The 12,502-nt window shown below is 36.3% G+C and overlaps 1 protein-coding gene across 1 annotated transcript in view; it reads right to left on the bottom strand.

Annotated features, from left to right (window-relative positions):
* ITGA2 (integrin subunit alpha 2) overlaps positions 1 to 12,502 on the bottom strand; it is a 144,764-nt gene that overhangs the window by 79,222 nt on the left and 53,040 nt on the right. The window contains exons 4-6 of the mRNA XM_031964909.1: positions 6,627 to 6,718; positions 1,589 to 1,703; positions 1,281 to 1,408 (exon numbers count right to left, since the gene is read on the bottom strand). Of these exons, the coding sequence (XP_031820769.1) occupies positions 1,281 to 1,408; positions 1,589 to 1,703; positions 6,627 to 6,718 (335 nt within the window). The remainder of the gene's footprint in view (positions 1 to 1,280; positions 1,409 to 1,588; positions 1,704 to 6,626; positions 6,719 to 12,502) is intronic.

The following is a 12,502-nucleotide window of genomic DNA, read 5'->3' as shown; positions in this document are numbered from 1 at the left end:
AGATTCTGTTAAAGGAGTGGGAAGTAAAATACACCAAATACTACAGAGAGATCAAAGAGGCTAAATTCTGAGTACAAATTCACTAGATTTAATGATTTGGAGATTAATAGCAATCTTCGAGAAATCCATCTTAGTAGAGTAGTAGTAATGGAAGTCAGGATACAAGTGTCCAAGCAAAAAGTATGTGAGAAAGAAATACAAGCATTAGGTACAGACAGTTTTTCCAAACTATTCAGTACTGAATAAAAAAAGAAATGAAACAACAGTTGAGTGGAGCAAGAATCAGTGGGAGTCTTTTAATAATAAGCAGAGCTACACAAATTTAAGATAGGAAGAATCTTGTAACAAGGGTGCAATTGGAAATATGTGAAAGGGGAGGTCTTGAAAGAAAAAAAGAAAAAGGGGAGAGGCTAGAAACAGATAAATAGGCTTACTTTGAGCAGGAATAGAAATTGTTCATTCTTTGATACAGGAGAAAAACAGAAGAGAGTAGACTATATCTTGAGAAATTATTGGAAGACAAAGAGAATGAGGGTACTCCCTTCCACAGGCTGGTAGTTATGGGAGAAAAACATGAAAGTATGGGGTTGCGGGGCTTAAGGAAAAAGAAAAAGCTTTAGAATAATAGCTGTCATTTAAAGAGTATTTTAAGATTTATAATATACTTTACAACAGCAACTATAATAACTAACTTTAGCACTTTAAAGTTTGTAAAGTATTTTACCAATATTATCACATTTTACTTTTACAACCCTGGGAGGTAGGTTCTATTATTATTCTTATTTTTCAGATGAGTAAACTGAGGCAGATGAAAGTTAAGTGGCTTACCCAGGACAATGTAAAGTAATATAATAATATCATATTAAGCAAATAGCATAAAAATATAGTAATTGAATAAAGGACCCAAATTCAGGTTTTCTTGATTACAGATCTAGCATTCTATTTACTATGCCACACAGCTGTCCCATACATTGTCTCATTTGCTATTCACAAAACTCTGAATTTGATACTTTTTCAAGTCCCTGTTTACAAGAACAAAATTAAGACTCAGAAAACTTATGTGGTTTTTTTTCCTGGACCATGTAGTCATTAAATATCTGAGGCCCAAGTCTTTCCTGATCCCAAGTTCTTCATCTGATATAGTATGTCACACTGCCTCGTGAAGGAGTCACTACAGAGAATCAATCTGCTCAATAGCTAGTAAAGTTTTTGCTGATGTTATGACCTCAGAAGACCTATTCAACACAGATGGTTAACATTCTTATTACTAGAGTCCATACCTGGGTCTTGTCAGGACCTATATCCAGACCTTGCACAAATTTGACCAAAAAATTTTTTACTGCACTCCAGGGATAAATGCTGTTTGATTCATCACATACAACCACAACATCAATGAAGGATGGGCAGGCTAAAACAGGAAAGGAAATGAGAGTTATACTGGGTGGAATGCAGATTTGCAGAACCAGAGCAAAGTCTCAGATTCCACAATGATATTATGCTTAAAAAAAGAGGATAAATTTAAAATATGTTCTTTGCCCTCCTTTAAACTTGATTCATTGTCCCCAAGAATTGTGCTTGAATGACTTACATTGAACTGCAGGTGAAAAACTCTTGAGGAGTTGGAAACTGGGACTAACATCAGAACAGATGCCAGTTGCATAATATTGATTTCCACACTGCTGGGCCCACAGAGGTCCACATGTCTTTAAAGAAATAAGAAATATATAGATATTAAAAGCACTGAAAAACATATCATTTTTTCTCTCTCTTAATACAAAAATCACTTTTTTTCATCTATGAGCTGCCACAGGCTCAAAGACTGGATAGCTAGAACATTAAAAATCCTCAATGCAGCAAATCATTCATCTTGAAATAATTAAGGAAAACATGTGTAAGGAAGGAACTAAAAATTTATTCCATTTTCTTGGTTTTAAGGGTGTAAATGCCCTGGGATACTGAGCTAAAGGAAATCAGATAGGCCCAAGAGCAGAAACAGAAAGGAATGTCACCTTCTGTGATAAAACTCCACTTTTCATTTGATACTCTTCCTGGATCAAGAAGCCACTCCCAGGATATGTTCACCACTTTTAAACTCATCACCATGCTGCTAACTCAAGTCTTGATTGCATTGCCTCCCTCAGCCTCCTCTGCCCTCTTGTATATAGAGGGCAGAAACTGAATTCTTATTCATTCCACTTTGCATTTTACTCTGCCTGGTTTCATCTTCACAGAACAAGAGAATTCTCCATTCTGGACACCTCCTGGTCTGTCCCCCGACCTTTTCTGCCATCCCAAATTACTGCTCTTTCTTCTTCACTCACTCTTATCCTATTTACTGCAATTATTCCCATAGAGTTCTTTCCAAGCCCTAATCCCATTCTCTGTGAAGTCTTTAGAATCCAAGGATACCTGACTAAGTCATGATGAAATCCCAAAATTTATATGCAACAACTTAGGGAAAGCCTAATTTATTTGATTATGTTTGAAAAAGAGAAGCACAACGAAGAACCATATCTCTGACCTGGCTATAACTCTGGGAATTGCTGCTTCTCAGAGTTTTAAGATAATTCTCTATGATTAAGTAGCAGAACAGTAGCTGATCTTGATTGGTTAAAAGTTTCCTCATTGAGAATTCCAATAAATTCATAAATTCAAGAATTTCCCCACGTCACAGCAAAAAAAAATTTTTTTTCTGTTAAAAGAGAAGATCAGCAAAGAGAAAAAAAATACATAAGAAAGCTCTTTACCTTAATGTAAAGGTATAGGTTGAGACTATTGAATAAAAATTGACAAAAAGATTTGGGATTCTTATAAACAGTGATATGGAAGAAGGTGGAATTATCGGAACCAGTCTTCCTGTTGGTGGTCAAAGGATGACCAATGAAAGAGAAGAGAAAACAGCTGTCAACATTTCAGGCTCTATGTATGAGATATGCTTTTCCTCTTTAAAATTGACTTTCTGGGCTAAGTATGTTGGGAAAGCATTCATTTTCAAAGCCAGTAAATTACTTCTAAAATTGTTAATCATATTTCTTCCTATATCACTTCTAAACTATTCAAGAATTCTCTAACCAACAAAAAAGCACAGAAATGATTGATTCCTTAATGGATTAAATATATAAAAAAATTTGACAATAGATATCCTTTCTTGTTAGAAGAAATGAGACACAGCATTGAAGAGATGAAATTGGGAGATGCCAGTTAAGAATATCAAAAATATTATTCTTTAATACTAAAACTTAAAGTCAAAGCTGATGACTAGCAGTTTTTTCCACATAAATTTTAAAAATACTTTAAAGATCGTAACTTTTTAAGTATTTAAGGATCTGGTTTCTGTACTGGTTGTTTAATACATGATCTTATTTGCCCCCTATTTTTGTAGTTGCCAATTCAACCTTTCCATCCATTGCTCCTCAACAGGAAGTATAAATTACAAATACAAATCTGTGAGGCAAAATTTAGTATCACAGAATTAAAGTAGAATTAAAATACTTTAAATTCCAATATATACCTATTTGTGAACAAATTATTAAGACAATAGTGAAGGTAATGAAAACTCCAAAATACCAAAAACTACAAAAAAATTATTGAAGCATATCCTTCAGGGATTCATAAACAGAGGTATCATTAATATTTACCAGTTTCATATTTTATACCTTAACTAATGATATAAAACTATCTATCTCCAAATGAAGAAATGGTGGATATTAAATACAGATTGAAATTTATTTTTTCTCTTTTTTATTTTTCTTGCTTTTTCTCTGAGAATATGGCTAATGTGGAAATGTTTTGTATGATTGCATATGTATAATTGGTATTCTATTTCTTAATTTCTCAATAAGTGAGGAAGGGATGACAGTAGGGGAAAAATATGGAACAAGAAATAAAAATTTCTAAATATATATTTTATACCTTATCTCAATGGTAACTGGGACATAATAGCAAACAATTATTTTTGGCACTATGCAAAATATTGCTACAACCAATGCTACAACTTGAGCTCAAGAGTTATAAAACACAATAATCTGAATAAATATAAAATACTCTTTGATAATGCTACTGGTTTTCAAAGCTGGTGGGTCTCTATTACACATGAAGTAAAGTTAAAATAAAAAATTTATAGAAAGTGAATTGTCAAGGCTAAGTAACAATATCTGTCACTTGGATATTAAAAAAAGAAGGAAATAAAGTTTCATTAATTGCCTACTATGTGCAAGGCATGTTGCTAAGCACTTTACAAGGCATGGTACTAAGCATGGTACTAAGCATTTTTACCTTGTAAGGCAAGCACTGTTATGATTCCCCATATAACAAATGATAAAAATGAGGTAGAATCACATAGCTAGCTAAACATTTGAGGCCAAATTACAATCATTTCTGTCCCTTTGCAAAATACCCTATCCTCTGTACTACCTAGTTGGCTTAAAATAATATGTAGAGTTTGATGTCACTTTACTTCAATCTCAGAGTCAGAAAAAGTGAGAACGCTAACAGATCTTTGAGATCATCTACTTGGACTCACTAATTTTACAGATGAAGGAGCTGAGTTTCTGGAAGACTGAGAAATTTGCTTAAGGTTACAAAGGATCAGGAGTCCAATCTAAGACTGCAAATTCCAAGCCCAGGCTTTGTTTTGATTTTTCTCCTTCTATACAATGCCTCCTCTCTTGTTTCCTTAAGAACAGAATGAATTAAAAACAAATTTTAAACATCTACTAAAAGTAACAAAACCAATCAAAGATCACTAATTGAAAACCACTTAAATGCATCTGTGCACAACAAATGTTGCAGAATATAACTTAAACAGAGAAAGATATGCTTAGTAATTTTAAACCAAAATATTTGAACTTGGATAATAACAGAGTCAAATATTCCACTTAAGAAATGAAAAGGCTGCCAAAGCTTCAAATGAAAACAATACACTTGAAAACAGAGAATATGATTTACAGACCAGTAGTACTTATGAGTCGACCTCATTTTTGTATGCAGATCTGTTACTCCAATTAATTTAATTTCACATTATTTTTCCCAGTTATCAATAATTTGATTTCTTTATAGTCTATTCTTTAATGTACTAAATATATAAAATGTAGGTATATACATAAAACTAACTCAATATTCAGTTGCTATATTAAGAAGTTTCTAACATATTCTCAAGACTGATAAAGGAAACCTTGGGATTTACTTCCTACTATTCACTTATCTTTCCTGGACACTCACCAACAAAACAAGAATAAGCTGATGGCAATTATAAAAAAAAAACCTTAAAAATGTAATAACATTCATATTCTAGCAAGTCCAAACATTTTAGGGAGAAAATGGTCTTTAATTCAAATTTAAAGTGTGTCTCTACATAGGTCTTCATATAAAGTAATATTAAGTAATTAAATAAAAAATGTTAAGTAATACTATCTACATTTTCCATTAAGCTATAACAACCTGCCAATTCAAGGAGCAAATCCTCTACATGCTCTTTTCTCTGCACGGGGTAAAAGCCAACCCCATAATATCATGGCAAAAAAAAAGTCTTTAACCCTCTAACATCTGAGGGGAAAAAACTGGAATGGAAATACCAATGGAGAGAATCTTATTATCATATTAGAAAGAATCTTTGCTTCAGCATTCAGCACTGTTTTAAGGAATTAAGGAATACAATGAGACCAACAGCTTTTGTGTTCAATTTGATCATGTTCCTCTTTTCCTGCTGTTCAATCACATATTCCTCTCTCAAATTCTCTCCTCCTCCTTCTCCTCCTCCTCCTCCTCCTTTTCCTCCTTCTTTCTCTCTCTCTCTCTCTCTCTCTCTCTCTCTCTCTCTCTCTCTCTCTCTCTCTCTCTCTCCCTTTCCCTATCTACCTGCTACACGCCAATTCTTTTACACGTTCATTTAAATCTTATCTCATTTTAGGTAGGAGTAAGGTAATGACTAATCCTTTAGCATTTCTTTAAATCTCTTCCTGTTTTCCCCAAATGTCAGTAATGATACCTGCTAGTCAAAATTCAACCCCCCATTATCTTCTCTTTTATTTTTATTCTCTTTTATTTATTCAGGGACTCAAAGGATGAAAATAATCCCTCTATCATCCTTTGTTTAGTATTAAGGGTTTGACTGTGTGCAGCAGTCTTCACATAGCAATTCTAAATACTTATTTTATATGGAAATGAGAGGTCCTTTTTATTTCTATACATACAAGCACCAGGAAAAGACAGTAGACTTAGACTGGGATGGCAGAGGACCTTCACCAATGAGAAGTTTGTTCTTAGCCAATGACACAGGATGGTTAGGATTGGCCAGTATTTTTCTTAATTTTTTTAAAAATAGAATAAATACCCTAACCCCAGTCAGGGACAAAGTCAATCTGAGGGCTAGGAAAAAATATTACTTCATTTTTCCTTCTCTCTACACAATCTGGAGTTAGGTTAAGTAACTGCTTTGTCTAAATATCCCAAGATGTTTGGACATTGAACATAGCTATATTTCACTTAACACTTGAAACATGAATAGCATTGTAAAAATAAAATAGCAGCCTCTTGGGTGTTTGAGTTCTAGAATTTGATCAATAGGAAAACTGATTAAGTTATTCCTTTTTAAAAAATGGACAAGGAAATAAAAAGTTGAAACTTACCAGAAACCCTCCAGTTCCCAAGTTCCGTGTAAGTGTCAAGCCAAGACTCATATTTGTTTTTATCTCAGTAACATTTGAAATGCTTGTTACAGCTGTTAAAAAGAAAAATTAACAGAGAGAAGCCATTAAATTTCCACCAGCTTTGTTAAAGTCATTTAGAAAATACATCCAAGACTATTGCCTGACTCCCACAGAGGCTAAAATGGCGATTTATAGTACCTAACCCACTACTATACATGCAAGAGGCTATATGCAGACCAGTTCTGCAATGAATTTAATATCCTTGTCTTACCTCACCCAACCCACAATACACAAACACACACACACACACACACACACACACACACACTCATTCCCTCTCTTATTAAGTCAGTCAATATAGGTAAGAAATATTAGAATATATTTTGGAGGGGTTTCCTTCCTTCTCCCTCACACTCCACAGCCAATACAAAGTTCTGTTGATTATAGAGTTCTAGTCTTTCACATCTTCAACATTACTCCTCAACTCTAAAAATCCCAGTTCAGAGAGACACACACCTTACTACCTCAATAGTAACTACCTCTAATTCATTCTAGGTACTGTTGCTAGATCCATTTTCTCTTAAGTGCAGCAATGATCATATCATGACTTTATTTAGAAAACTTTCATGACTTTCCACTGCCTAACAAAAAAATGTGGTACTGCTAGGTATGGTAGTAAAGCATCCAGATATTTCTGCAATCTTATAACTCCTGTGCATGGACCTTATGTGCCAGCTAAAATGAGCTGTTCATCCATCTCTAAACAATGCTGTTTTGCCTCCATGTCACTGCTCACAATGTTTTCTCCACCCAAAATCCTATATCAAAAACTCATGCTTGCTCAAAAACTCTACCCTAAAAGTAATATCCTTTTTTCTAAGCTTCCACATGTACCTATCAATGCATACTTTATCTCCTCTATTAGACAGCATATGAGTATCTTTGGGCATAAGAATTAAAAATTGGTTAAGATTGATCAGAAAATAGGATCTAGGTTTGTTTTCTAGAGTTTAAATTACATATGTATGGATGTGTATATGCATATGTGATATATGAATCACTCATATACATACATATGTACACACATATATACACGTGTGTTTGTATATATATATATGTATATACACTATAATATACCTATATCTTGGTACTTCGAAACTTTAAATGGAGAGATTATGCACATATGACCCATAAGCCAGATATTAATAATAACTGACTGTGAAGACTGAATTAGCACCCTGAATGCCTTAGAATCAGCGAGAGTCAGGATAAGCAAAAATCCTTGGTCTTTATTCTTGGTCTTTAGGGATATAAGTGAAGGGGGTGGATATAAGCTCTCCACAACCTCCCTTCCTTTTGTCTACTGCCAGTGACTCTGGCTTGTCTTACTCCACCCCCTAATCTCTCCTACAATTATCTGTATACACCAAAAGATTGGACCAGCACAGAATAGTGGGAAGGGCCATTTTCCAAGCATATGCTAATAGAGTATTGTCCAATGCTTGGGTGTCTGATTCCAGTGCATCTACTCAGAGTTTCAGCCCTTTACATCTCCCACTTTCTTTTGTTTTAGAACACAAGTGGTCATGCCATCCCTGACCTCTCAGGGAGGTGAGAACCCCCAAAAGGAGGTGATCACGCCCTCCCTGACTTCTCAGGAAAGGAGGTGAAAACACTGAAAAGGAGGTGATCAACCCCCCACCCCATCCCCCTGACTTCTCAGGAAGGGAGGTGAAAGCACTAAAAGGAGATGATCACCACTTCCCTGACTTCTTAGGAAGAGAGATGAAAAACACCAAAGGGAAGTGGGGAGTCAAGCCAGATATTGCTAGCAAGTTTCTGAGCTGAAGGGTCTTACTAGAGACAGGTATGCACAAACCCATCAGCATGGGAGGTATTAAAGCACAGGCTATTAGTGATGACTCTCCCCACAGCCAGCACAGGCTCAATGTGGTGTAACAAGCATGAATTGTACCTGCAAGTAGAGATATAACAAACAATACAAATCAACATGGTGTCTTCAGAAGTCCTAGAAGGAAGGTATGTAAACAACAATGACACATACGCCTCCTTCAGCAGCCAAGAGATAGTCCAAAAGCAATCTATTGTCCATTGCTTCACATGTCAGGGAATCCAATGATTCCTGGAAGTTTTTGAAGTCCTGAAATAGTCTTTTTATGTGTTAGGGAATCCAATGATTCCTGCAGATTTTTAAGTCCTGCAACAGTCTTATCATTTCTCAGAAAATCCAATGATTCCTGAGGGTTTTCAAGTCCTACAATAATCTTATCTTGTCTCAGAGAATCCAATGATTCCTGAGGGTTTTCAAGTCCTACAACAGTCTTATCATGTCTCAGAGAATCCAATGATTCCTGAGGATTTTGAAGTCCTACAACAATCTTTATATATCTCAGGGAATCCAATGATTTCTGAGGGTTTTGAAGTCCAACAATTTTTGATGTTCATGAGTCAAACGCCATAACTGCCACGCTCTTTCAGTGATGGGCACAATCAGCAACAGAACCACCCAATGTTTCTTGGATCTTCTCCTTCATTTCAAGGGTCTGCTCTGTCTCTCTTTGATGGACAAGGCAAATTCAGCTCATTGGCACCCATCTGATTCCTTCTCTATCTGTAGAGATACAAGCAAACCCTCTCCCCCAAGAAGTTAACCTATCTGGTCCCTTCCATTCATCATTTTCTGGGTCTCTCCACATCACCTGGTGATTATCTAAAGATAGTGACGCTACTCGCACTGGACATTGCCCTTCTGATGGGTTATACAACCTGTCTGCCGGAGCCAGCTCATCTTTGTCAAAAATCATGAAGTTAATAGTTATAAGAGCTAGATTTAGAAGTTCTCTAGGGTTACCTGTGGCTTTCCCTTTCTTTTGTTTTTGGAGGAACGTCTAAATGTCTCTGTTTCTCTCCTCTACTATTGCCTGTCCTTGAGGATTAAAGGGTATGCCAGTTGTGTGTAAAATTTTATATTGTGCACAAAAGCATGCAACATGTTTAGAAGTATATGCAGGTCTATTATCTGCTTTTACTTCTTGTGGCACACTCATAATTGCAAATGCTTGTATAAGGAATTCAGTAACCACTTGGGCTGTCTCTTTTGCTGTTGGTATTGCAAAGGTGAATCCTGAAAAGATGTTTACCACAACATGGATAAAAGACAGATGACCAAACGCTTTATAATGGGTCACATCCATTTGCCAAATTTCACTGGGTCTCAAACCACGAGGGTTCTTCCCTGGAGGCAGTGTAGGAGCGTGGAAAGGAAGGCAAGCTGTACAGGCTTTTACTATGCTCCTAGCTTCCTCTCTTGTTATTCCAAATTGTAAATGTAAAGCTCGAGCAGCCCAATGATATTTAAAATGAGATTCTTGGGCTTCCTGAAATAAAGGAGTATTGGCCAACATAGTTAGAAAGCTATCTGCCTTTGAATTACCATCAAAAATATGACCTGGAAGTCCAATATGAGAGTGGATATGCAAGATATAAATCTTACCTGGATGCTTTCTCACTTGCTTTTGAAGTTCCTTAAAGAGCCTATATATATACATTAGAGGCTACAAATGTTATTTGGGCTGTGGCAATTCTTTGTACCACTCCTAATAAATAGGCCAAATCAGATATTATATTTATATCTCTTGGATAATAAGTAAGAGTTAGAATGATTGAATACAATTCATTCTGCTGAGTGGACTGAAAAGGAGTTCTGACTACTCTCTTTATAATTAAGTCACGAGAGTATAAAACACAAATATTATGTTTGGATGCATCTGTAAAGATAGTTGGTCCTTTAGGAGGAACTTAAGAAATCTTTTCTTCAAGAATCCATCACCAATTATGTAATAGTCTGGTTATCTTTAATGGAGACCTGTGTGTAAAATTTGGAGCCATGGCTAATAAAATTTTCCACTCTGGGATGGTTTCACAGCATACATTAATTTGTGCATTAGTATAAAAGGTGTATATCTTGTTAGGTCCTATCCCAGATAATTGTACTGCTCGCTTAATGGCCTTTAATAAAATTCTAGCAGGGAGTAAGGCTTTATTCTGGTTGTGCTAGGAGGTTCACCCACTCTATCACACTGTCTTCTTGATGAAGGACTGCTGTGGGTGCCTCTTGTGCAGCAAAAACTGATATTTCCAAGGGTTTTTGAGTGACTCTATCAAGCACATTGGATAAAGCCAGTTCAACTTCTCTCAAAGCCTCTTGAGCTCCAGCTCAGCTTTTGTAAGCTGGTGTGGTGAGTTTAAAGAACTGTCTCCCCTTAAAATGTCATATAATGATTACAACTGATAGGTAGTCAAGCCTAACACTAGATGCATCCATTGATGTCTCCTATCAATTTCTGGAAGTCATTTAAGGTGTTTAGCTTCTCTGTTCTTAAGGACAGGTTTTGTACTGTAAGTACCTTAGAGTACACTTCATAGCCTAAATATTGAAAAGCAGCATGTCTTTGAATTTTTTTTTGGAGCTATGTGCAATTTGTAGTTCCTTAGTGTTTCCATGGTCTTTTGTAGCCAGGCTTCTAACATTTGTTCCTCAGGTGCACATCCCAATATATCACCCATGTAATGTAATAACATTACTTTGGGGAATGCTTTTCTTACTGGAGTAAGAGCAGCAGCAACATACATTTGACACATAGTCAGGTTGTTTTTCATTCCCTGTGGCAAAACTGTCCATGCATATCTTTTATAAGGCTCAGCTAAATTAATGCTGGACAATGAAAAGGCAAATCTTTTCATATTCTCCTTATCTAGAGGGATAGAATAGAAACAGTCCTTAATGTCTGTTACCTAAAGAGGCCATTCTCTAGGCAATTGAGTAGGAGATGGAAGTCCAGGCTGAAGAGTTCCCATAGTTTCCTCTGTTAATTTACCTTTCTCAACTCAGTCAACATCCCACATATTCCAGATGTCTTTCTTACAACAAATACTGGGGAATTCCAAGGACTTAGAGAACGTTGTAAATATCCTTGGTCAAGTTGCTCCTGTACTATATCTCATAAAGCCTGAATTTTATCTTTGGCTAAGGGCCACTGTTCTATCCACAGTGGTGTATCAGTTTTCCTTTGGATAGGAACAGGTGAAAGCGTTAGCAGGCCTTCAACAGCAGCCCTGCCTAAAAAGCCAAAGTAGTTAATTACAATTCCAACTGCTGTAAGATGTCTCTTCCTCACAGATTGATGGGGATTTCTTCTACTACAAAAGGAGTAAAAACTGTTTCACTTTCAAATGTCCATCTCAAAGGGGTAGCACTAACTTCAGCTGCTATTAATTCTCTCGCCAGACATGTAGGTGTCTGCCTTAATCTTTGGCCAGTGACTGGGCCAGTTGGCACCTCCAATGACTACGATCTGCACCAGTGTCTACCAGTCCTTCTAATGGTATGTCATTTATATAGATAGTGAGCATAGGTTAGTCAGCTGTTACGCTGCTGTCCAGTATATTCCTGGATTTTGTGGCTTGGAGTCAGAATCTGGGTGACTATCACCAGGTTGCTTATTAAGATTCTGTATCAGTAAACCTGATGCTACTACTTCTCCTGGGTGATAAGTCACACATTGTCTACCTGTATTAGTGACTGGGATATTATCTACATATTCCCCAGCTTCCCACATCAGTGTATGGATGGACACTGTTTTGTAAGTACTCTCAGGAGGTAAAATAGTCAAGCCTACTGTGCCTGGAGGCAAGGGATCCATAGGCTGGAGAGGAACAGATTTCACCTCTCCAAGGGGGTATTTCAGTTGTCCCAGCTGCATACAACTCTATTCTCCCCAAATGTAGTCCCTTTCTCCCATCAAAATACTTCCTGGTTGATTGGTCATGTCTGG

Source organism: Sarcophilus harrisii, chromosome 1, assembly GCF_902635505.1.
Source record: "Sarcophilus harrisii chromosome 1, mSarHar1.11, whole genome shotgun sequence".
In the NCBI taxonomy this organism is placed as follows: Eukaryota; Metazoa; Chordata; class Mammalia; order Dasyuromorphia; family Dasyuridae; genus Sarcophilus; species Sarcophilus harrisii.
Note: the sequence above shows the minus strand (reverse complement) of the source record. Positions and strands in the feature narration are given on the sequence as shown.